Source organism: Bicyclus anynana, chromosome 26 (assembly GCF_947172395.1).
Source record: "Bicyclus anynana chromosome 26, ilBicAnyn1.1, whole genome shotgun sequence".
Lineage (NCBI taxonomy): Eukaryota > Metazoa > Arthropoda > Insecta > Lepidoptera > Nymphalidae > Bicyclus > Bicyclus anynana.
Genome location: NC_069108.1, coordinates 2991855 through 3018842, shown reverse-complemented (window position 1 = coordinate 3018842; position 26988 = coordinate 2991855). Strand labels below are relative to the sequence as shown.

The window sequence follows — 26988 nt, the reverse complement described above, 5'->3', positions numbered from 1 at the left end:
AACAAAACGATGACGAGCCGCCAGCATCCGGCGGCTCCCTGCAACCCGCTTGAAGTCCTCGGTCCACCTAGTGAGGGGTTGACCAACACTGCGGTTTCTGGTGCGGGGTTGCCGTTCCAGCATCTTGGGACCCCAACGGCCATCGGCTCTTGATTTATATTAGTATAGATACAGTAAAAAAATGTCAAATACTCAAATATGAAAATTCAAAATCAAATTTTATATATTTTAGATAAAACTGAAGAGGAATTGACGAAATTAGCAGAAAGGCGTGGGCGCGGCCCAATATGCCGCGAGAACTCCATGAAGCTGATCGCTTACTCCACGCTGCTGGTCTTCCAGTGGAACAAGAGCTGGTACTCTTGCATCTGCTGCAAAGAGCAGTTCCCTTACATGAGCTCGCTCAGAGAGCACATCACGGAGCACGACATGAAGGCAATCGAAGGGAGAATCATAAAAATGCAGAACACTTTGCTCAAAGCAGAGATTTCGGATCTAAGATGCAAAATATGCGAGACAAATTTGAGTGATCTTGACGAATTGCAGCAGCATCTCGTCAACGTACACAGTGTTAAAGTTGGAGACGCCCATCTGTTAGTGCCCTACAAACTGGAAACAGAGGGTATGCGCTGCCAGATATGCAAGGAAAGCTTCACAAACTTCAGATTTCTCAGATTGCATGTCAATAAACATTACAAGAATCACATTTGCGACGTGTGCGGCAACAGTTTCGCCAATTTGTTGTTCTTGAATTTGCACAAAACGCGTTCACACAAACGAATACGGTGTGATATCTGCGATATGGATTTCTCAACTCGTCCTGAGAAACGGCACCACGACGCTAGAGAGCATAATGTGAAGATTGAGAAGAAGCAACGGTTTCCTTGCCAATATTGCGATGAGCGTTTCTTTCAAGAGAATCTCAAATTCGAGCATTTGGTTGAGAAACACGGAGTGACGCGGCCCGAGCACAGATGCCTTCTATGTCCCAAAGTGTATATAACTCGCAGTTTGTTGAACAACCACGTGAAGAGCGTGCATAAGAAGGAGAAGAAACATGAATGCGACGTGTGCCACAATTTTTTCTACACAAAATCTGATTTGTTGAGGCACAGCGTCACTCACACCGGGGAAAAGAAGTTCTCATGTTCCCTTTGTAATAGCACATTTGCTACTAAAGATTCTTTACGGAGGCATATGAAAAGGAATGCGTGTGGAACATAATGATACTCGTAGGCTTCAATTGACTATAAAGTAAAGTAAACCACAATGTTTTCTATAGAAAATCTCATTTATTGAGGCACAGTGTCACTCGCAGGTATTCGCTGGATGTAGGTGGCTCAGTATCGTGATGTTGGGAAGTCCCTACAGAAGGACTGTGTCCTGAAGTGGACGCCCATCGGCTGATATGATGATCATGATGATAAGTTTTCAAACCGGTGAAAAGAAGCTTTCGTGTTCCCTTTGTTGCACATTTGCAGCTAAAGATTCTTTACGGAGGCATACGAAAAGGAATGCGAATTAATCATGGAACATAATAATGGAACATAATCATAGGCCTCAATTGACTGTAATCTTTCACCATCATCATTATCAGCCGATGGCCGTCCACTGCTGGACGTCCAGCACATCGATCTCGATCCGCCAGCTTCCAGCGGCTCCCTGCAACCCTCTTGATATTTTCGGTTCACCTTTTGGGGGGCGACCAACACTGCACTTTCCGGTGCGGGGTCGCCATTCCAGCACCGTGGTACCCCAACGTCCATCGGCTCTTCGTATGTGGCCTGCCCATTGCCACTTCAGCTTCGCGACTCGCTGAGCTATGTCAGTGACTTTGGTTCGACTGCGGATCTCCTCATTTCTGATTCGATCACGCAGAGAAACTCCAAGCTCGCTCCATCGCCTGCTGAGTGACTTTGAGCCTTCTAATAAGGCCCATAGTTAGTTATAATTGACTGTAAAGTACAAAAGTAGAGGCTGTGTTACTCACACCGGTGCAAAGAAACGGTCATGTTTTCTTTGTAATAGCAACTAAAGAATCTTTATAGAAAGTAATGCGTGTGGAACATAAGGCCTCAATTAAAATTATTAAGAGTAAAATAAACTGAACTTAAAATAATTAATAAAAAAGTAAAATACGCTAAGTTACGAATAAATATTTTCGTCGTCGAGAACGAATCGTATCTGCCCGTGTAGCCAAGTGGCTCTACGATTCTCTATCTACGATCGCAAACGCTTCGAAAACATTTGCTATCGACAGGTCACGTGATCAAGATCTGTCATTCCCATACATCTTTTTAGTTTTCGAAGCGTTTGCGAACGTAGAAAGAGAAACCTCTTGACTACATTAATTTTTATTGAATCTAAAATTTATTGCTATTTTTCCGTGTGTGGTAGAAGTTGATCGGCAAAGAAACGCTTTTCTTTGCCGATCAACTTCTTACCTTACCGATTCCCGTTTAATGTTCAACTGATTTTATATTTTACAAAATGCATTGGGTTAGCTAAAAGTATATTCAAGTCAACCACTTGACTTGAATACACTCCGCGCCATGAAAGAAGTCTCACTGCTAAAACCGGAACTAAAACTGACAGAGCCTTACATAAATGGCATTAAGACCGCCATTACCAAATGACAATGAGCTCCATTAAGACATTAGCCGCGTCTTGGGGACTTCTTTTGTGGCGCGGAGTCTATAGCTTGGCAACTTCGTTCATAACACTCCCATAGTTCCGCGCGGGGCGGAGTGCGTGTGGCGATGAATGAAAACCCCACGACTGATGCACGTCACTTCCGCGCGCACGATTTCACACCCGCGCAGTCTTTCCCCCCGTCTCCCGAACGAACTTGCCAGACTATAAATATTACTATGGATACGCTACACTATTTTGTACAAGTTGTGTTCATACTACACTAGGTTTAAAATGAACCTGCTCACATTCAATGCTTGTCTTGCTCCAAAGTTTAACTATTTATGACTATGTTTTCCTCAGACCAATTATTGTATAGGACCTGCCTCGCTAGACGTTACTTTTCTGTCAAAGTATATGATCAACGATCTAATGCGATTATAGAAACTGTCTCTTTAGTATCGATGTTAAATAGTTGCAATCGTGTTCTTCGGTTAAAGAGCTCCGTAAAATACCTTTTTGTGTAATTGAATTGTGTAAAAAACGAGCAAAAACTTCTAGTTCAGTATAAGATATATACCAAATATAAGCTCGTTTTCTTCAGAAAATGACAGACAATTTTGTTCGTGACTATGAGCGCGATACAGGTCCTTCTATAATTGGTCTGAGATGTTTTCTGATGACTCTTTTCGATTAGAAACATTTAATTTTTCCATTTTAAATATTTGTGAGGCGCTAATTTGTGATTGTGAATGATTGTAATAAAATAATTTGAAACGATTTTTTTTTTAATTATTCTCCCGCTTTGTACAATAATATTTTTTTTTTTACATGAACTACTTTGATGTCTAGACTACATTAATAGAAACATTAATTTAAAAACAAAACCTACTTAAAATAATTTTATGATACAGGTAACTAATGTAACCTCTGTGACGGCCTCCGGGGCGCAGTGCTATTACAAGACGAAGGTCCTGGGTTCGATCCCCGGCTGGGCCATTGAGGTTTTCTTAATTGGTCCAGGTCTGGTTGGTGGGAGGCTTCGGCCGTGGCTAGTTACCACCCTACCGAGAAAGACGTACCGCTAAACGATTTAGCGTTCCGATACAATGTCGTGTAGAAACCGAAAGGGGTGTGGATTTTCATCCTCCTCCTACAAGTTAGTCCGCTTCCATCTTAGATTGAGATCTTCCCTTCCGGTGAGATTGTAGTCAAGAGCTAACGTGTAAAAAAATTAAAAATAAGAACGAGATAGAAGCTATCATCGCTATTGCTTTCGCTATGAATATCGTTATTGCTATCGCTATAGATAACGCATTCCATCCCATCCCATCTCATCAAATCTTCGAACACTCATTAAAAGGTACTCCAGCTCACCAGCTGTCTTCAGGTCACGGCTTACAACTATAGCAAATCATTACCCTTCTTCTTACGCAGTCGGGTAAAAAGTGTCGTTACAACTTTTAGTCTTAATTTTTTCCGTCTAGCCCTCTTTTGCAACACGCGTAAGGAACTTCGTTCCAAAAATGTGATAATGATAACAGATGACATCAATAAAGCAGTAAAACTTCCACATTTATAAAGGTAAAAAAAAGCGATCCATTGCTATTTTATATTAATTAAATCAAAATTAACATACACTTTTATTCTTTCCAGATGTTTCTAAGACGCCGAGCAAGAGATTCAAAGTGAAAAAGGAAATCAGGGAAGACTCAATCAAATTGCTGAAATATTCAAACATATGCTTATTCAAATCATTGAAAACGAAATACAAATGCTACTCCTGCAAAGCTAGTTACGTAAAAATCACAGATCTTCGAGAACATTCCACAATTCACTACTCAAAAATAGCTGAATTCAATATCAAATTACCTGGAAATGTATATCCGTATGCTGACACATCATCTCTTATGTGCAGGATATGTTTAGAAAAGTGCAAAGATTTGGCAAACTTGACAAATCATTTGACAAATAACCACCAAATTGAATTCCGTACATCAGAACACATGTTCGTTCCATACAGATTGGAAGACGGCTTCAAATGTGTGCTGTGTAATACCAATTTCAACGCATTCGTACCTCTGTCAACTCATATGAACAAACATTCCACAAATCACATATGCGAGGCATGCGGCATGTCTTTTTACAACAATTTGAGTCTACGCAATCACAAATACTACAAACATAAAAACGCATTGAAGAAATGCACAATATGCAATGAGAAATTCAGTAAAAACTACGCTAAGTTGAAGCATATGAGGAAGTTTCACAATCTAGGCTCAGATTTGCGGTACTGTGTGATGTGTAATGAGGCGTTCAAACACTCGTATATGTTAGAAATGCATAAGGTCAAAGAGCATGGTGCTAAACGACCAACATCCGAGTGTGAAGATTGTGGGAAAACGTTTATAACCTCACAAAATTTGAAAATTCATATACGTTCTGTGCACATAGGGGAGAGGAACTATGTGTGTGATAAGTGTGGGATGAAATTCTTTACCAAAGCCGACCAAGTCAGACACAAGAAGCGGCATGAAGACGTCAAATCGTACGTCTGTAGTAAATGCGATACACGATTTAAGTCCAAAGATTCGTGGGTCCGTCATCAGAAAAATAAACATTTGATTATTTGTTGAAATTGTACTTATTTTAAATCCCTTTCCCTACTACAAGCTGATACTACCTACTAAAATAACGCAATATAATGTAAGCCGTAAGTAAAATTTCCGCTAACATATATTGCGTTAGTAAATTTGGGCAATTAATAAATTTCCGGCTGAAATGAAGGCACTGGAAAGTTTTAAAATGAGGTTTTTTTTTTATTATTATTTACAAGTTAGTTAGTCCTAGACTACAATCTGAAGTACCTATACCCTAGATGTGCATACCCTAGACCAAAAGCCTGTGCACGCCACTGTAGGTCATAATATAAGGGAGACATTTTAAGATCTATTTACAGAAGAAATATTTTTACACCGAAAATATTCTTTTTTTTATTCGTTACAAGTTAGCACTTGACTACAATCTCACCTGATGGTAAGTGATGATGCAATCTAAGATGGAAGCGGGCTAACTTGATAGGAGGATGAAAATCCACACTCCTTTCGGTTTCTACACGGCTAGTACCGGAGCGCTAAATCGCTTGGCGGTACGTCTTTGCCGATAACTAGCCACGGCCGAAGCCTCCCACCGCCCGGCCTGAACCAATTAAGAAAATCTCAATCTGCCCAGGGTGGGATCGAACCCAGGATCTCCGTTTTGTAACTCCACCGCGCACACCACAGCGCCACGGAGGCCGTCAAAAGAGGTAAAGTAGAAAGGGAAACGTCGATGTAGTTTGGGTTATCGACGGCAGAAGACGCGTACGTAAGTATTTTGTAAGTTTATATTACTATTTATATACAGCGCACATAGTATGGGCGGGTGTGGGTTCGAATCCGGTCCCGGGCATGCACCTCCAACTTTAGAGTTGTGTGCATTTTAAGAAATTAAATATCACGTGTCTCAAACGGTGAAGGAAAATCATCGTGAGGAAACCTGCATACCAGAGAATTTTGTTAATTATATGCATGGTGGACTATTTGGCCTGACCCCTCTCGTTCTGAGAGGAGACTCGAGCTCAGCAGTGAGCCGAATATGGGTTGATAATGATAGTATTGTATAAAATATCGTTGGTCTAAATCTTAATAAGTGACACAAATTGATAGTTATGTTTTCGCTTATATTTTTCACTACACTCATCCTAACTGCAGGCGAGAGGCTTAGGTATTTTACTTGAAATAACAAAAAAAAAAAGTTCAAAATACTTATAAATATAAATTTATTATTATAAAAAATAAGATATAAAGTACATAGTTTAATAATGAAGTTAATATAAATTGATATATTAAATCACTTCTAAAAATATAATTCATACAAGAGGTAAAACAGAGTGATATTTTTTTTGCAATCCAAGTTTGTTGTCACATGTCTGATTTATAAATTAATATCTGAAAATATTTCCCTTTTGTCTGAAAAAATCATTATTTTCTAAACGTCATTTTCATGTTCTTTTTTACAATTTTCTTATTGGTCCGTTTCGAAGCTCGATCAATCACTGCTTTTTTAACGGTTTTAAATGACATTTTTTTTTTTACAATTTTCCAAGTACCTAAGTAGGAAGGCAAATTTATTTGATTAAGTACTTAATATCTGATAATGTACTAAACGTCATTTTCATGTTCTTCTTTACAATTTTCTTATTGGTCTGTATGGAGGCTCAATCAATACATGCTTTTTCCACGGTTTTGAGCCAGTTTTCAAATAGTAAGCTTCAATAGGGAGGGGAAAGTTACGAAACTTATCGATACCGGGTTCATATACGAAAGTTCAGACAGTGTCATTATTTTTTTTATAATTTTACAAGTACCTAGGAAAGCACATTTCTGATTGATTGTATAATGTCTGAAAATATATTATTTTTTTAACGTCATTTTCATGTTCTTGTTTACAATTTTCTTATTGGTCCGTTTCGAACCTGCTTTGTCAACGGTCTTCATGAGCGGTCGGAAATTGTAAGCTTCAATAGGGAGAGGAATGCTGCCCAAGTTATCGATACCGGGTTCCGGTGTGAGGGACAGCCGGTTGGTTTTGCGATTCGTGATGGACTCCGATGGCTTGTAGCAACTGTAGCCATTGTGAAAATGGAAGTCACTGGAACATAAAATTGAAAATTTGCTGTAAGTAGTGGTGTCAAGTCAAGCTAACAATAAGAGAATTACAGTTAGCCCTCATTCGCACGAGAGTTCTTTAACGGAAGTTAACCTTTAAGTATGGACGTAACTTTATCTTAACACTACTTTGGACGTGGAGTCTCACAGGCTCCTTTATGCAGACACTTTTTTTTAAAAACTGATTGAATATTAAAGTTATCGGATTAAACAATAAAATAACGTTCTTATAAAATCAACTTTTACTTCAAAAATTATAGAAATTTTATAATAAATAATGATTTTTTAGTCTAAATCTATTTTTTCAGGTATTGCAAACAGTCTAACATATACCTATATAAAATGAGCCTTTTTTTCTCAAAATATAATAGCAGCGTTTTACCTGAAATAAAACGCATATTAAAATACTTACCTCACTGGAAGCTTTTATATTGAGAGTAGCATTTCCGTTTCCGTCGATTTCATACCAGTTTTCGTACTTTTATTGACGTCACGTCTGGCTATGTGGCGCCACCTGGCGGTGTCGGGCTCGGGAAGTTTCGTAAATCGCTGAGCGCGACTTTAGCTCATTGGCTCAATATATCACCAGGCAGGAATTACTTAAAGCTTCCAGTGAGGTAAGTATTTTAATATGCGTTTTATTTCAGGTAAAACGCTGCTATTAAAATATTGACCGTAACTGGAAGCTTTTATATTGAGAGCCTGTTTGTTTTCGCCTGGTGACGCCACGTTATGATATTATTTCGCCAATGTGATTATTAAAATAAAACTTTTTATAACAATATTATCTCCAATTCGATTAGACTTTATTTAGAGAACAAGCTAGTGACGAAGCTTGACTGTGTCTGTGCATAATACAATAGTCCATTTTGTAAATAATGCATTTTGTTGTTAATAATGCATTTTGTTGAATAGCCAGTAATAAGTATCTATTGTCTGTGGATATTTTTTATTTAAACTGTCATCTCTTGGACATTCAAGTGTCATAATATGTCATCAGCTATTCACTATATTTTACAAATATTAATAAATTTTAAGGATTTCTTCATATAATTGATATTCACACAAAATTTAGGAAAAACACTGCTGACCGATATAGTCGTTATGAAGATTTCTTACGTGACGTCTTTACTCATTTATTTCATTCAATAATGAAATAGACTTATTATTTCCTGAAGGAAAATTATGATAGTGATTATTTTATTTACAAATAATTTCCAGCCAGATTAAATACTTCTATCGGTTTTTGAGCCAAATTTCGGCCAAAATTAAATAAAATCATCAGATTTTATACCATGTTGTCCCTATACTAAGTAATGTTAGGTCATATACACGCTTTTCAGAGAGTACCTACAAAAATATAACTATTGAAAAAATAACTTATTAAGAAGTTACTGACATTCCAAACTGGTGGCATAGAATTTTTAGGCTTTCTTAACGATTTGGCATGAATTTAAGGATATGCTTTACAAATTTATGATCTCTTAAGTAGGTTACTTGAAGATTCAAGAAACTTAAACTGAGTCAGTTCTTAGACATTAAGTCATATAATGTACTAAAACTTTTACTTTTAGACAAACACTACACAAGCCGATTTTTAAGTTTTGACAGGAATTTAAAAATTATTTCAGGTTTTCCCATATTTCTTGAAGACTACCTCTAACAGTTTTGTAACTGCTAAGTCTGTTGTCGTGATTATAATAAATTTGTCTTCATTCTATAGAATTATCGGTACTGCTAGCATTCGGAATCTGAGATCCAAATGACATAAGACTTACTCTTATCAAGGCTATTAAATATATTCCTGTCAACCGATTCTGATGATTCTCTGAGAATCAGTGTAAGTGGTGGCGATACCATAAAGCAAGTGGGAAATTCCCTATACACACTGTACACATCGTATAAAACAACTTGAGCGTAAGTTACATCTCGGGATACGTACAAGTAATCATGGACTACGTGTACCTTATTTAATGAGTATAGATCAGTCACCGAGATACCCTATTTCACACTCACTTTTTCTATGCTACAGTAATGAAAGCGCCAATTAAGGAAGATGGCGATGTTGTATAACAAGTGATTTGCATGCTTGTTGTTCCTGCCGCGTATACTATTGTGTACTGTTGTGAACTTAGTGATAGTCTAATTAAGGTTATTAGACATAAAGATCTTGCAATTCTAACTGTTATATTCTATATTTAAAGTCATCTCTCTTTTCCTCCGTAATATGTAACGGCTGTCATTTTGTCCTATTGAATGTTGCTTAGGAGGTGAGCTTGATTCTAGGGGCATTTATGAGTAGTATGACATACATTTCCTTTTTATTGGAATGCAGTACCTATTCCTCTCGTGACCATGAATTCCTCAGAGGGTGAATGTTTAGTAACGCTGCCCAAGCGTGGTCAAAGGCATTTGCTACTAACAAAAACACTGGCTGAGGGTGTTAGTGAAGTAGGTAGCTAGCAATCTGATTATATTAAACAAGGTCATTGATTCATTCAATGGTACGGGCAATTTTTCGATATAGTCTACATCTACGTTTCGTATTATTTTCTTAGTAAATGATAAAATTGTCGATATGAACCGGGATTCTTAATTCTACATATCTCTTACAAAACATGCTGCCGATTCGATAGCATTGAGAAAGTATTTGAGAAAGAGACATGCATAGTTCAAATGACAAGAAAGTAATCTCCAACAATTCCCTGTATACAAAACGTAGGAAGCACCTTTGGAATTTTATTACATACACATGCAAGTAGGCTTGTGTCTATTCTTCAAACTGAGTTTCTGATGCTGTGCGTATTTAGCAAGTGGACCATGCGTAATTAGCAACAGAGCATGGTGCTTTTATGATCCTTTGTATTTCATTAAGTAGACAATTAATGATATTTCTTCCAAAACAGGAGTGTGGAACGATGTTTCATATAGATTAAGAAAAACACGAGGTTATTCGAGAGAACGGTAGGAGATAACCTCAGATTAACCTCTGTACGTTTTTGGTGCCACCATTTTCTCCCATTGAAAAAGGTGGTGAAAAAGGTGGCTAAAAAGACCGCTTGAAATGAAGTCTATCTCAAAATACTTTAAGTTTTCTGGATACATTAAACTTTAAGGCATACATAATACCCTTGATGGGCCTCGAGCCCCTGAAAAAGAATTCATTTAGAATCCTTTGCTTTGATAGAAATTTTTATGTTATCGCTTATGCGTTTTTCTACATTTTGCTAGGTGACGGAGGGTATCATAATATGTTTACCTTTTCGTTTGTTTCTAAGTTTATGAAACCTGGAGTATGCAAATAATAAACTGTATACATCCAGTAATATCTTTAGAAAACTTAGATGTATTTGGAAAAATAAGTTTCCTGACTTCTCTATACCAAAATGTACATGATGTTTATTCTGACGCTTTCGTTCATCAGATTTTCACGCCATTGTCACAAAGTAATTAATTCACCCATTGGTTACAAATCTAGTTGGCCTATTCACTATTTTGAAAATCAAAAAATCAATTGGCAAAATGTCATTTACCTACTGTGGGATATTCACGAGTAAGCAATGACGGCCGTGTGGCGCAGTGGGTAGTGACCCTGCTTTCTGCATCCACGGCCGTGGGTTCGATTCCCACAACTGGAAAATATTTATGTGATGAACATGGGTTTTTTCCAGTGTCTGTGTGTATTTATACATGTATATGAATATTATAATATCAACTATCTTAGTACCCATAATACAAGCTGCTCTGTATGCTTACTTTGGGGCTAGATAGTGATGTGTATTGTTTTAGTATATTTATTTATTTATGAGTGACATTTTTACATAGAAACTCAATTTTATATATGTCAACTAGCAAACGTAAAAGATATCGAGTCAGCCTGCAAGGGCTTTAGGACATTAGACTCTTGTACATTGCTGATAAACACCCCGCGAGGGTGGATTATAATGATCATACAAGCAAGGCTGTGCAAGCGTATGCGCATTGTATGTATATTTCCTGTCGTGCGTTCCAGGCGATGGAATTTTAAAATTTTTCATGCATTGCCCTCGCGAGGGGTGGCGATCACACACACGACATCGACACGGGTATTTGAATAATTTATATAGATAGATAAGATATTCGTATCCATACATCTTTCATAAACACCCCGCGAGGGTGGATTGTATTGATCATGCAAGCAAGGCTGTGCATGAACGTGTGCGCATTACAGATATAATCCGTGTTGTATGTTCCACGCGATAGAACATTACTCTTCATGCATACGCCCGCGACGGTGGCGATCAAGGACACCAGTATTTGAATATTTTATATAAAGAAATAAACACCCCGCGAGGGTGGGTTGTAATTATCATGCAAGCATGGCTGTGCATGAGCGATTGCGCATTGTACGTATATTCCATGTATTGTGTTCTACGTGATGAAATTTCAACACTATTCGTGCCTTGCCCTTGCGAGTGGCGGCGATCCTCAGTATTTGACTGGAAATTCGTCTAGGAATGTTAACACTTTCTATAACCTCGTCCCCATGAGGGGCGGTAATCTATTAGACCGGTATTTGACTGTGCAAATACGTCCAGGAATATTTAAACTTTCTATATCTTACTCAGTAAGTTGTTTTTGCAAATACGTCCAGGAACGTTAAAAATATATACGGTCGAATTGAGAAACCTTTTTGAAGTCGGTATACCTTGCCCCCGCGAGGGGCGGTAAACTATTAGACCGATATTTGACTGCAAATGTGTCCAGGCACGTTAACAGTGTCTACGCCTTGCCCCTGCGTGGGGTGGCGAATCAAAATTCCTGTGCTAAATTCTGGCGGGATTTGTGAACCTTTTTTCAATGCCGGTTTGAATTGAAGTAACAATATGTTTGAGTAACTCTCAAAAACTCTTTGTCTTCGAGCATTCGTAATTTATGTACTCCTTTGAAACGAAAGCCACTGGCCACGCGTTCGTTTTGCAGTATATATTATATTATGTTAGACAACAGTCTATTGCTAGAACGTTCACTTTGGTTTCTGAGTTCACATTTTTAGGAAGCTCGCTGGGCCCCGCCACTTTTAATACTTTTTTAACTGTTGAAAAATCACTACAAAGAAAATATTATTATATACATGCAAGTACGAAAACATTTGCAAAAAAGCAAGACTTTCAAACATATGAAGTAGTGATCCGAACGGAAAAACCGTTAAAATAATGATCACGTACTATTTTCAAATGAAATTTGAAATTTTACATTTACATTTTACATAACGTTAACGTTGTATGTAACAACGTAATAATTACAACGTAATAAAATATAAAGTACTCACAGCGAATTCACTTCACTTATTACACTTTATCTTGCAATGTCGGGTACCAACTGATTGCAAGATGTTGCTTCGACGGCAAACAAAACGCCAATGAGCTAAAGTCGCGCTCAGCGATTTACGAAACTTCCCGAGCCCGACACCGCCAGGTGGCGCCACATAGCCAGACGTGACGTCAATAAAAGTACGAAAACTGGTATGAAATCGACGGAAACGGAAATGCTACTCTCAATATAAAAGCTTCCAGTTACGGTCAATATTTTAATAATAAATATAAGAATCCAAAAACGTAAAACACCTATTTCAGCAAATATAAATTTTGACAACAGCTGATAAAGTAAATTTACTGGCAGTCAGTGCACAAAGGTTTAGTTGATGGTTTTACTTACGGCATATTCATCTAAAGATTCAACCTCCTCCCAGGTTGGTAGTTTTACAACTAAAACAAAAACTACTGAACTGCTCAAACGCGTAAAGTGGGAAGAATTAGTTGAAACTAAGAAAACACAAACATCGAGTGAGCCAGTGAGATTCCACGTCCATACTTAAAGGTTAAAAAAGCGTTCGTCAGCAACCCATATTCGGCTTACTGCTGAGCTCGAGTCTCCTCTCAGAATGAGAGGGGTTAGGCCAATAGTCCACCACGCTGGCCCAATGCGGATTGGCAGACTTCACACACGCAGAGAATTAAGATAATTCTCTGGTATGCAGGTTTCCTCACGATGTTTTCCTTTACCGATTGAGACACGTGATATTTAATTTCTTAAAATGCACACAACTGAAAAGTTGGAGGTGCATGCCCCGACCGGATTCGAACCCACACCCTCCGGAATCAGAGGCAGAGGTCATATCCACTGGGCTATCACGGCTCTAAAAAAAAAAAAAAGCGTTCAAATACATCAAATGCATTACCAAGTTCATGTTCACACGACAGCGTTTTTAAAACACGACGCTTTTTTATCTAACAGTGTTGCATTTACAATTTTGGGCGTGGGATATAGGTTATATAGGCATACTTCATATTATACGCTACACCCGCCAACGCTGGGTTTTAACGCCTCACTTTTTTAACTCTCGTGCGAATGAGGCCTTACAGTTATATAACCTAATAATAATAGGAATACGGAGATAAAATATAGCCTATAGCACTCGAGGATAGCTTCAGTGAAATAATATTTCAAATCAGTTTAGTAGTTTCAGCCACAGTTTATGATAGCCCAGTGGAAATGACCTGTCTCCGATTCCGAAGGGTTCGAATCCCGTCCGGGGCGTGCACCTTGAACTTTTTAGTTGTGTGCATTTCCAGAAATTAAATATCACGTGTCTCAAACGGGGAAAGGAAAACATCGTGAGGAAACCTGCATACCAGAGAATTCTATTAATTCTCTGCGTGTGTGAAGTCTGCCAATCCGCATTGGGCCAGCGTGGTGGGCTATTAATGGGATGGGAGATGGACTATGGATGGGCTTAACCCCTCTCATTCTGAGAGGGGACTCGTGCTCAGCAGAGAGCCGAATATGGGTTGATAATTATGATGATTACGTTAAGTGCCATTACCTAGAAACAACACGATTTTGGTGGCCGCACAAACTTGTCAAATAGTTTTAAGGTAACTTCATGCCCTAAGTAATCTTACCCTGTAGGCCCCCTATTCTTAAGTAAACTACATAGAATTAATAAAAAATGTGGTATGGTACGTACTTACAATGGATAGATTATATATCAATCAACGTCAATTAAAAACGGTCGAATTTTAAAATTGCTTTAACTTTCATGCGCTGAATTTTTTCGTCGGCCATCTCTGATTTCCCTAGATGAGATACTCTAAGCAGTTTGCTTAAATCTTATTATATAAATCTCGCAAACCACCCGACATACAATGATGAAAGGCAGGGACGTAGTTTACAGTCAGTAGACGTCCGCTAATTGCAAGAGGGCCGGATTAAGGAGGTTTAGGGGCGGACGAAGTCGCAGCCGTTTGCTAGTAGCTTATAGGCTAATCATTCATCAATCATTGGACTTTTTAAATGGCGTTTACTGTAACGTACGCGACACGCGGGAACTGTGCAGGCTGGCGTAGTCTCGCCCCAGCCCTATTCTTGTACTCTCTCCACCGACACGCTAAGAAGTGGTTGTTTTTTAACGAGTATTGCTCCTTCATGGCTTGCTCCGACATGTAGCGTTCGAACAGCGGGCTGACTGTGTAGTCTTTCGCCAGTTTCTCTAATAACTCTGAAATTAGTACTTCTATAAATATATACAGGGTGGTCGGGAGTATTTCCCATAACTCTAGGGTATATTAATTAAAAATGCAACTGCAACTGTTTGCAACTGTTGCAACTGTTGAGTTTCTTGCCGGTATCTTCTCAGCAGAACCTGCCTTCCGAACCGGTGGTAGAATCTTTACAAATAGTCAACTGACGTGTCAAAAGTGCTTGTAAACTGAGCCTACTTGAAATAAATGATTTTTGATTTTGATTTTTGAATGTATAAAGAATATGTGTTCTAAAAAGTGGCAATGGGTTGGGCACATAGTTCGAAGAGCCGATGGACTTTGGGGTCCCAAGGCGCTGGAATGGCGACCCCCCACCAGGTGGACTGACGAGATCAAGCGAGTTGTAGAGATTCGCTGGATGCAGGCGGCTCAGGATCGTGATATTTGGAAGTCATTACATTATGACCTAGCCAAACGTATTCATTGATAAATATCATGAAGTAGCTTACTAGTGAAGTGCGGAGTTGCAATATCTCGACGATAACGAGTCTTCGTATTACGTATCTACGTATTTTAAAATCCAAAGATAGATAAAGTAATTCAAAGAATTCCGATTATCCATGTTACACGTATAGTCGGAATTCTTTGAATTACTTTTTAGAAAACATAATTATTATTTTTTAGTTAAAAAAAATAGTTACGCAGTTCGTTTTTTTATTACTACTTTTTCATTCTTCATTCTTTTCTATGTAAAAAATAATTCTTTAAATAAATAAATGTAAAAAATCTTATAATGCTTACCCGAGTTAAAAACTTTGTGCACGCCACTGGTTAAAATAAGCTAATGATGATGAAAAAGAAAACCTACCATTATTTTGGTAATAGCTTTCGTCCATTTTGGGGCGTTTGATTCCTTCGCACGTTGGATATCTTGGCTTCGCTGGATTTTTCGAATACATGGCGTCCTGCGTCTTTGTAACTAAAAAACCCTAAAAAATAATCAATATAATAAAAGGTTTAGTAGCAAATAAGTGTAATTAAAAATACACGTAAAAGGATAAATATATGTCGATATAAATTATAATGACATAGCGAAACGTAATTTTTTTTTCTTTTTTCTTTCCCATTGGCGAACAGGCAAAGGTATTACACAGTACAGCTATGTCCCCAGTTTAAAAAAATTTAATAATATAAATATCTAAGTGAATTTCTCAAAACCCTTATTTTATTTGTCGAACTGGACAACGAGCCGAGCCAACACCAAGAATAAAGGCAAACATTGCTACGAACATCTAGAGAATTTTGAAACCGAACATCTTGACTCGGCAAAAAGCTCAAAGCAAATATGCTCGCAAGAAAGCTCGCCAGAACGATCATTATAATGCTCGCTAAATTATTATGACAAATAAATTATTTCTATCTATCTATCTAAAATGTTCTCGTATTTTTCTGTGATGTAAGTAACATTCGCACGAATGAATGCTAATAGTCACTGAGTTAAACTGCGGACGGACAGTCAGAAAGACGGACATGGCGTAATTAATTAACTGTTGACTTCGAAATGAAACCTTAAAACCTGCTAAAGACTCTTGATATCAGAGAAACAGGCGATAAATGTCGCATATTAATATAAGTTATATGCTGAGAAATTACTATTTACTTATACTATTATATTAGAACTATTTTCGTTATCTTTATTAAAAACTTTGTTGTCATGCCTGCTTGACATGACTTGGACATGACATTGTTATTTCATGGTTATCCTTTTTATGTCATTTTCTTTTCATCGCAACCACTGTAACTCAAGCACATTTTATGTTAAGTGTTGTAATTATCAAAAAATATGAATAAAACCAACGAAAGTGCTACAAATGTTTACGCAGATTGTCAAAAGGTTAAGAGGAGTAATCCGGACATTTGCCTCAATGAAGGTAATCTATCATCACAAGTAAACACGATTTTTGAGTCTGAGTTCTGTGGTGCTGATTTAGATTAATAATGTCTAACTTAACAATAAAAAAATACTTTTATTTGATAAAGTTTGCTTTTGTAGCAACCAGAACGCAATTTCTAATTTTAAGAAAATCTTATTTTTTTAATTCAGTAGAATACAAAGGCAAGAAAAAGAACTTTAATTTATATGTTAATCACCTTTATTTACAAAGAACAATAAAGATAAATCTCCAAATACATAAAAAGAATCAGTAAGAAACTTTAGAAATGAATATTTTTTGTTTTTCTTCTGTGTGAGTAGGAACCTTCTCGTATTAGACTCCAAATGTAGTCACCCATCATATTCTCATTATATTGTCCTTGATAACGTTGTTCAAAGTTTATCATATCTTGGTGAAAGCGTTCTCCTTGCTCTTCTGAGTATGCCCCTAAGTTATCTTTAAACTGGTCTAAGTGAGCATGTAGCATATGTACTTTAAGGGACATTCTGCATCCCATGAGTTTGAAATTCTCAAGCATATTAGAAATGAGCTCTTTATAATTTGCAGCTTTTTTATTGCCAAGAAAGCCATGGATCACTGCTTTAAGGCTGAGCCACGCTTGTTTTTCGTGAGCGTTCAGTAGCTCTGGGAATTTTTCACTGGCCATTATTTTTTTCTCCTCGATACCAAGCTGAAAAAAAATAACATACATATAAACGTATATACATATACACACAGGTTATAACATATCGTACTTTTCTTGCGATTAGTATCCTTGAAAGTTATGATGTACTCTCTTACCTTCTAATGTGTTTTTGCAGTAACTACATGAGAATTTAGGTGCCCATATTTTATCTTGACTTCGAATGGGAAGATTAAAATAAGCTTCATAAGCTTCACAGAGTTTTACATTTGACGACAAACTGAATTTCATAGCTCTTACTTTAATGAATTCGCCGCAAATATAACAAAAAGAGTTAACGTCATTTTTACACTTTTTGGAAGCCATTTTAGATTTCGCGCCACACAAATAACGTCGTTTCTTGGTAATGCTCACGCGCATTAGAGATGAGTCCCTCACTCATGAGTCGCCTCGTTTGAGGTACTCGTGATTGCAAAATGAAAGAGTTCCTCAAATTTCAACATTGAACCACCTCACTTCACTCTTCAGTCCTCACTTGAAAATTGACATTGACAAATTGAGTATTGACTTAATACGCGATGTATAGACGCGAGTACGAGTGAGTATTGAGTCGAGCGATTGAATGCACTAAGTGAGCGAGTGACAGTGAATCGCCATTGTTCATATTTCTATTTATCTTATGAACAACCACCTGCTTATTTATTGCGTAGTACATTTCTCTATGAAATAATAAAAATGTTTCTAAAATAAAATAAAATATATAATAAAATAAAATTCTCAAGTAATAATTTATATACAACATTTTTTAATTATTTAATATTATTTCTGTAAGCATTCATAATTTAATTTGACGTATGATATTGAATTATGAACCCTAAAAACATGAGTATTAGATTTGTAATCTAGTGTCATTGATTCGTATTTCGTTTATTTTTGCAGTCAAAAAATAATAACTGAAAGAAAAGATGTGTAGGAGAGAGACGAAAAAATCAAGCAAGTTATAGGAATTGACGCCCCTGTCCGCCCCTCGCCTCGCCTCCGACATTCCACTGAATATCGGCCATCGGCGAGTTCGGCGCGTCGCGATGCATTGCGTACGACTCCTCGCCTCAAATGAGGGGTCCTCACGAGGTCCTCGCGAGCACCTCACCTCGTCCTCCCTCAACCTCATGTAAAAATAATGAGTTACCCATCTCTAACGCGCATACTACCGAGACTACCTGCCGGTCCCCGCTTCACACCTGTAACCCCCCACCAACTCCGTCTCTAGCGTGTTAAAACCCTTGCACCTCAAACTGTCTGCCAAAATATTAAAATATTTATTTTTCATCGTAAATTGTACAAAAGCAAACTTTATTTGCAATGAACGAAGTTTCTGGTTACTTTTAGTTGTAAAAAATCAGAAAATATTAATTTAATAACAAACCCAAAAAAATTTTTTTTTTTTGTTGACTTGTGTCATCAGTCTATACCAACGAAACGACATTATACAAACAGAGAGAGACGAATATCAGACGAGTATCTTAGCAATTCATGTATTCACCGAGCAGGTGCCGGGTCCATCGCGTGGTAGAGAGAAAAACTCCGAGCAAAGTCCAGGGCTTGTGACCAATGGACGTAGAGTTAAAGGAATTCCTTGACAATCGATTAACACTCCCCTTTTCCGCTCGTGTTGTTTTCCCTGCCTAGCCAAATTTGGTAAAATCCTATTAGAGCAGTTTTGGATACCCGTTCTAATATAGAATTAGCTGCAGTTCTAGAGAGGCCAAGGTCTTTAAGCAAGTTATAAAGAGATTTTGCTGGTAATCCTCTCGCACCTACTTCTACTTTTACCTACTTATACGATGTCAGTACGTCGTTGAAGTAGGTGAACCTATTCAGGGATTTGTTCAATTCACTAGATTTGTTTAGGGAAAAGATAAAATCGTGTTGTTATTTTAACATTCTCCGTGATTTGATCAAATCCCAGTGGGAATTGACGAAATCCGTGGTCTTATCATATTCCTGCGACATATATATGGGCTGTTAATGATGAAGAACAACTTTATTTGCCCTCAGAAATAGCTGCGGAGATAGGTCGCAACTTCCGCGTCTTGCCGTCGTTCGAGATGAGTATGACGGAGCACATCCGCACGCGACACTACTCGCTGGCGACCAACGAGTTGCTGCAGTGTCGCTGGCACAGCTACAAGCGGCACATCGAGCGGCGTGTCGCCGCGCCCTTCCACTTCCCTAGCAACCGGTAAACTATACTAATCTCCGGCCGCTCAGAGATTGCGTTTCTGTAAGGTCGTGATAGAATCAGATCGATCTGGATTTCCGAAGCCTCTGAGCGCAGTAGGACTGTACTACCATAGGCAGAATTATAAAATTGACTCCGATGTAAATAGATAGTGTGTACATAGGCCGGTTGTTCGAAGGCAAGAGAGCGATTACAATGCGCCTGCAGTGTTGCTAGCACGATTTTAATACAAAAATTATTTTATTTACTATATAATATTGCCTGCAACAGCCTCTCACCAATCAGACCTGATAAATTAACTATTAACACTAATAAAAATGTATAAGATAAAATGATTAATTAATTACTTCTATTGAAAACAAAAAACTAGCAGTAGCAAGTACTTTGATCCAACGAAACCAAATTTTTTATTAATATTTTAATACGGCTTTGTTTACCAACAAAGAAATAAAGTCACTTCACTTCACCACAGACAAACAGCGAAATCAAGTATAATGCGAATATGTGCAAAAGTATGCCGCACCCGTAGTAAGTAGTACCGAGAAAGGGTGTATTTTATTTAGTCGCATAATGTCGATAAAATTTTGCGCCTAGAATGATATCACTAGGCTTTGTGGCAGTCTTTTGTCGGAATTGCAAAAACACTCTAGTGTTCATTTTAGCTCAGCGTTACACAGTTAGAAGTGATACGTCGAGATACATAATCAGCCTGCTGGAGCAATTAAGAAAACCTCAATCGACCCAGCCGGGGAACGAACACAAGACCTCCGTCTTGTAAGTCCACCGCGTGTTCCACTGTGCCACGGAGGCCGTCAAAAACACGACTTGACTATGACTGACTGACTGGCAACAAAGGACGACGGACTATATTTGACCACATTACTTTCGCCCTAGTTGGGCAAAGTACATTATGATATAAATGCGGTAAGTTAAAAATTACAGCCGAGGCGATATTGCAGCTCGAGCCAAAGGCGCGAGCTATAGTAAGGAAGCCGAGGCTGTAATTATCAAAGCGCACGTATGTCATACGACGTTTTATAACACATTTGCGAGGAAACACACTTTGAACACACTTTCTGAAAACTAATTTGCATCTTTGCCTGTTTTCTATATGATGACATTTTGATACGCTTGTCATTTTTGCACAGATAACGAAGTGCGAATACCAGTGTTTTTAGGCAAATGCACCAAAAATAGCCTTAAAGTAAATTAATATTTTTGTGTTTCTGTTAATTATAAATGGTTGCCATTTAATGTCAAAATTATTAAAATGAAAGAATTAAATGTTTATTAATTATATTTTATCTCAAAAAGTTAATTTTATTCATAAAATGTTGAGCACTCTTCTATCATGAAACTCTTTGCTAATATTTAAAAAAGTACCGTTCGTTTTTAGACGGATGATAAAGATAAAGGAAGCGATACTTTACGAGCAAATGTCTCATAAAAAATATTACTTGATGACTGGCTAAATCTATTGCATAGCCATATTGAAAAACAAATAAAAACTTTTCAATAAAGATGACTTTTAATATAATTTCAGGGATTTACATTTCTACAATGGCACTATTCAATTTATGCCGTCGGAAACGCCACAACGACTGCCTGACCACAAGTTTAAACTGAAACTGGGCCCCGGTGTCGACTCCCGGGGTCAGCTGCCCATCCCTCAGGAGCTGATGATGAAGCGTGGACAGCACTACAAACAAGATGGCGGCAGATTTAAAGTTAAACAAGAATAAATGAAACGGGTAGGAATCGGGGATAGAAGCAAGTTCATCACACTAATATAAAGGCGAAAGTTTGTGTGTAAGTGTGTAAGTATGTTTGTTCCTCTTTTACGCTGCGGCTACTGAAGTGATTTGGCTGAAATTTGGAATGGAAATAGATTTTACTCTGGATTAACACATACTACTTTTCATGCCGAAAAAATCCATGGTTCCCGCGGGATTTGTGAAAAACTGAATTCCACGCGGACGAAGTCACGGGCGTCCGCTAGTTGTACCCATAACTCTGATGGTTTCTACGCGGCATCATACCGGAACGCTAAATCGCTTGGCGGTACGTCTTTGTCGGTGGTAACTAGCCACGACCGAAGCCTACCAGACCTGAGACAATACCACGAGCCAAGAATTGCTTGAGAATCACAACAATTGCAACAGAGAGGTCGTCTTTGGAGTAATGCTTACCCTACTAAATGAACTTATGCACGCCATTGGTTACGTATGCATCGAGCATTATTGTCTTGGTCTCGATACATGAATAGGTACCATGATGTAATAATTTTATTTTTATTTAATTTTTAATACTTACATGTTATGTTTAAAATGTAATATATATACCTAATATATGTTATTTAACTATAGTACGTACTATACAGGGTGTCCCGTTATTAATATAAAACGCAAATGGTAGATATGTTACCGTTAAATTATAAAATACGTAAGTTTATAATGTCACTCGTGATATTATAATCTACCGTCATATTGTGAACTGAAAATATTGATTACAATTTAAATCAAATCAAATCAAATCATTTATTTGCTAGAATGTGGTACATGTTTTGGTCTTAAAATTATTGAGTCACCTATACAACTGATTACAGTATGCAAGATTTTTACAATTAAAATATTAATTTCAATAATTTATCCTTATAACATAATTATATTTGATGTGAAAATTTACAATAAAAATTTCAACCTAAATTTAACATATATTTATTACAATTTTTATTGCCATCAATTTTTATTATAATAAACCATAAATAAAATTTTGCTATTTACAGAACAAAACTTTTAATGAATAAGAAAATTAACGTTATTATTAACGTGTTATTCTTCGGTACAATACAGGAAGAAAATTTTTTTAGTGCGGATATTTTTATATTTTGTACATAAACAAAATTTAATGATCACGTATTTTTTCTTTTTTTTTTTAACTCAAAAATAACAAAATTATCGTTAGCTAAAGTTATTTACTTTTGAACAAAATTTTAGGGTCACCCTATTGTGCGTTTATTTTATTTTCGTTTGATACCTAAAGGATGTCACCAGATCACTTTTAAGCTGAATATATCTTGTTTAGTAATAATATGTACATTATTTTGTTATTTTAGAGACATAAATTAAAAAAAAAAATTACATAAAATGTATCGAACTGTTTGTAGATTTATATTCTATTAATGATACAGAACCACGAAAAAAAATATCCGCACTAAAGACCGAATCACCCTGTATAATCTATCGGAAGTGAAACCGTTTAATTGTCAATCAGGATAAATTTACCATAGAGTTACGAAAATATTACAGCGGACACAATACGTTTGTAATTTATTCCGTAATATTTAACAAAAAACAGATCTTTTAATTAATATATTAATTATAGCAGTGATTTAAAATAGAATAATTTAAAAAAAAATATATCTTGGTCACCCTAGGAATTTTTGGAAAACTATTCAAATGACTTTTAGTTAGGTGGTGTATCTACCATTTGGGTTTGATCCATTAATTACGTGACACCCTGTTTATAGTATATTTTATATAGTACCGTGACGTAATTTTGTAATATATGTTATGTTTAATAAAGTACTTATTTTGTTATTAGTATTTTTGTCTAATTTGCTTGAATTTCTGAAATATTTAAAAAAAAGAGGTAAAGTTTGTAGTATTGCAGGGGGAATCTTCCCGATTTTGAAAATTCTTTTACTACTAGAAAGCTATATTTGTACACGACATCGTACCGGAACGCTAAATTGCTTGGCTGTAAGGTGGTAACTAGCCACGGCTGCAGCCTCCCCACCAGGCCTAACCCAGACCTGAAGACTGAAGAAAACCTCAATCAACTCAGCCGGGAATCGAACCCAGGACCTCTGTCTTGTAAATTCACCGCGCACGGTCAATGAGCGTCAACATATGCTCCATATCCTTCCTACTACAAGGAAGTAGTAGTGGCTATAGCTTGGCAAGTTCTTTGTTGACACTCCCATGATATGCGGGCGACGGGGGGAAGGACTGCGCGGGTGTGTAGTCGAGCGCGCGAGGCAGAGGGAAGGACTGCGTGGGTATGAAGTCGAGCGCGCGGGGCATCGCTACTCCCCTCCCGACACGCGCGGACCATTGGGAGTGTTACGAACTAATTTAGTAGTAGTTAAAAAGCTATAGTGGGTCATATTCATTCACTTATATAGTAAAAACCAGATCAGCCTTTAAGAAAACCTCAAACAGACGTACATACATACAGAAATTCATCAACAACCCATTTTCGGCTCACTGTTGAGCACGGGTCGCCTCAGAATGAGAGGAGTTAGGCCTTAGTCCACCACGCTAGCCCAATGCGGATTGGCAGACGTATAGGTTTCCTCACGATGTTCTACTACACCGTTTGAGACGTGATATTTAATTTCTTAAAATGCACACAACTGAAAAGTTGGAGGTACATGTCCCGGACCGGATTCGAACCTACGCCCTCCGAATCGAAGGCAGAGGTCATATCTACTGGACTATCACGTCCCTACAGAACATACATAGGTCGAATAAAAACCCTTTTAAATTTAAAAATATTTCAGTAAAAAAATAAACAACAAACTTTTTTTTCAAACTTTTATAATCTGTAAAATTAAATAATAGTTTTTTATTGCACATATAATACATAATATTTTAAAAATAAATCAATTCTAGATTAACTTTAATATTAATTAACTTTAATTATATTTAAAAACATTGATACAATCTATAAGACGTATCGTAAATAAGCTGCGATATAGTATGAGAGTCGGCATAAGAAACATATACCCTCATCTGAAATGAGAGAAATTATTCACATTGACACATTGCGCATAGGTTGCCTAGTTAAATGGCAGCCGGATAGTATTAAATTATTATTATTTTTTAAATCTATTTAATCTCCTTACCTCATTGGTTAATTTAAAAGAAATCTACTTAATAGACTATAATCAAAAGAATTGAAAAAGTGCCTGCTTTCACACTGCAACTGTGGGGTTGCCAGTTGCAAACAACTAAGTAATGTTTTTTATATTTTTTTAAATCTTATCACATTGGTTAATTTAAAAAAATCTAGTTAACAGAATATACCTAAAATAATTGAAATAGTAAAGGTTTACAACTGTGGGATTTAAGTAATGTTATTTATATACCCTCTTCAGTAATTTTGTCGTCTAATATATTATTTGTAAGCTTATTTTATGCTTAATTTAACTGTACTGATTTAAATTGCCTTTGATCTGGTTCATGGTTTTCTAGATTTTGTATGAAAAATTTGTTTGGCCGCAATTTAACTAGGCAACCTATTTGCAATGCGTCACTGTGAATATTATCTATAATTCATTTCTCATCACTAATGAATAACAGATGAGGGTATATATTTTGAATACCAGATCTTAGATCATATAAGAAGTCTCGGAAATCGGAAAAGTCATACATAAACTTGAGACGCGTGAGGCGACTGCGAGTAAGAGTGATACCCCGCCGCCCTCCTACGTTACCGCTGATGTCTGAAATCTTGTACTGCACAGCTTAACGCAAGATGTTCCGAAAAGTCACAAAGTTTGCAAGCTATTACAACAGAACTTCAAACATGAATATAGATATTGTTAAAGCAACATCTATATTAAAAATTAACAACTTAAAAAGCTAATAGTCGATCGAGTTAGCTTTCAAACAAAAAAAAATACAGAAACAGTCCATCCGTTTGAGTTACAATGTCTTGAAGACATGGCTGTACGGTCTAATACCTTTGCCTTTCCCTACGGGAAAGAATTAACCAAACAAAAAGTTACAATGTCACAGACATTAAAATAAATTGTTATACATGAAGATGTAAAATTAAAACACTTATAGCATCAATAATTAATACTAAGCCGGTAAAATAAAAATAATACTTAAGAATTCAATACTAACATACATAAAGCGTACGGAGACAATATTTAAAACGAATAGAAATCTATGGATTTATTTTCCGTTGCCACAAACTTAACTAGCACGGTCAAGTGTCGTTGTTGTCGTGCTTTTAGTATTATGTTTTGCAAAATGGCGGCCGCCGCGAAATTAGTAAGTATTGGTAAAGATTTTATACAATTAGATATGCCACTAGCCCGTAATTGTCTTAATTTCTTTTAGTCGCAAAACACAGATTAATCAATAATGTCGTAGTCGCACCAAATACAAAATTCAAAAAGTAATATATTCTCGAGTCAACAACGACACGAAACGTATCAGTAATTTGTAATATTATTCAAGAAAAATGGCGTCTTATGTTACTAAATAAGAAAAAAATATATATATTTTTTGTAATTGTTGTCAGTGTTAAATTATGAAATACACATTATGGATTCACCGGCTTCAGTACAGTTGTAAAGACTCACTCTGGTGACTCTGTGGTCGCATAGTAAACAACGAAAGTAATTTAAACAAATAATACCTAAATATTATCTACAATGTCAAGTTGTGTGTTCAGAATTAAAAAACTATATAACATTAATATATAATGTAATTAACACACAAAATTGTGTATGTGTGCGCACAGTGTAGTAGCTAAATTCGGATTTTGTAGGTACGTAACATATCTATAAAGTATAAAATCTTTTAGTTATGGCTTTAGGATCAGTCAAGTTTGTGGCAATATAAAAAGCTAAAATGTATTATGATTGTATTTTCTTTCTTAATCAGTATTTTTGTAATGACTGTTTACGCCAAATTAAAATAAAAACAAAAAATCACTATCTATATATTTACATGAAGTCAAAAATGCATTGCTTTAGGTGTGATTAACACAAATCTAAATAATGCGACAACATTTAAATACAACAATGTTAATACATTTATTAGAATACATCCCCTATCTATGTGGGGTAGGGAGTTAAAAATAAGTCTTTTAAGTCAATTATTATTATAACTATTTAAATTATAGCCTGACCAGAAAACTAAAACACATTGCTACCTTGCGGGAGAAAAAGCTTTCAATTACCATACAATTTGGATCATAGTCTAAGATCCGGCATTAGAAATATATACTCATCCATTATTTATTAGTGATAAATAAATGATAGATAGTATACATTAACACTTTGCTAATAGGTTGCCTAGTTAAATTGCGGTCAAATACATTTTTCATATAAAATCTGGGAAACCATGAACTACCTCAAATGCAAATTAAATAAAATGCAGTTTAATTAAGCATAAAATGAGCTTTCATTTGACATATGATGAGGTTATATAAATAACAGTACTAAATTGTTTATATCTGGCAACCCCGCAGTTGCAAGGAAAGCAGGCAACCTTTACGTTTTCAT

The 26988-nt window shown here is 36.6% G+C and overlaps 1 protein-coding gene across 8 annotated transcripts in view; it reads left to right on the top strand.

Annotated features, from left to right (window-relative positions):
- Window positions 1-23285, top strand: part of LOC112047122 (gastrula zinc finger protein XlCGF26.1) — an 85107-nt gene extending 61822 nt beyond the window's left edge. For 3 of the 8 annotated variants that reach the window (XM_052889614.1, XM_052889613.1, XM_052889615.1), the window contains 2 exons: window positions 19499-19682; window positions 21226-23285. In XM_052889614.1, the coding sequence (XP_052745574.1) occupies window positions 19499-19682; window positions 21226-21424 (383 nt within the window). In that variant the 3' untranslated portion in view covers window positions 21425-23285. Of the gene's footprint in view, window positions 1-232; window positions 3412-4287; window positions 5283-19498; window positions 19683-21225 lie in introns of those variants that run through there. The other 5 variants (XM_052889605.1, XM_052889604.1, XM_052889610.1 and 2 more) reach the window with 2 other exon arrangements.
- Window positions 23286-26988: the final 3703 nt, after the last annotated feature.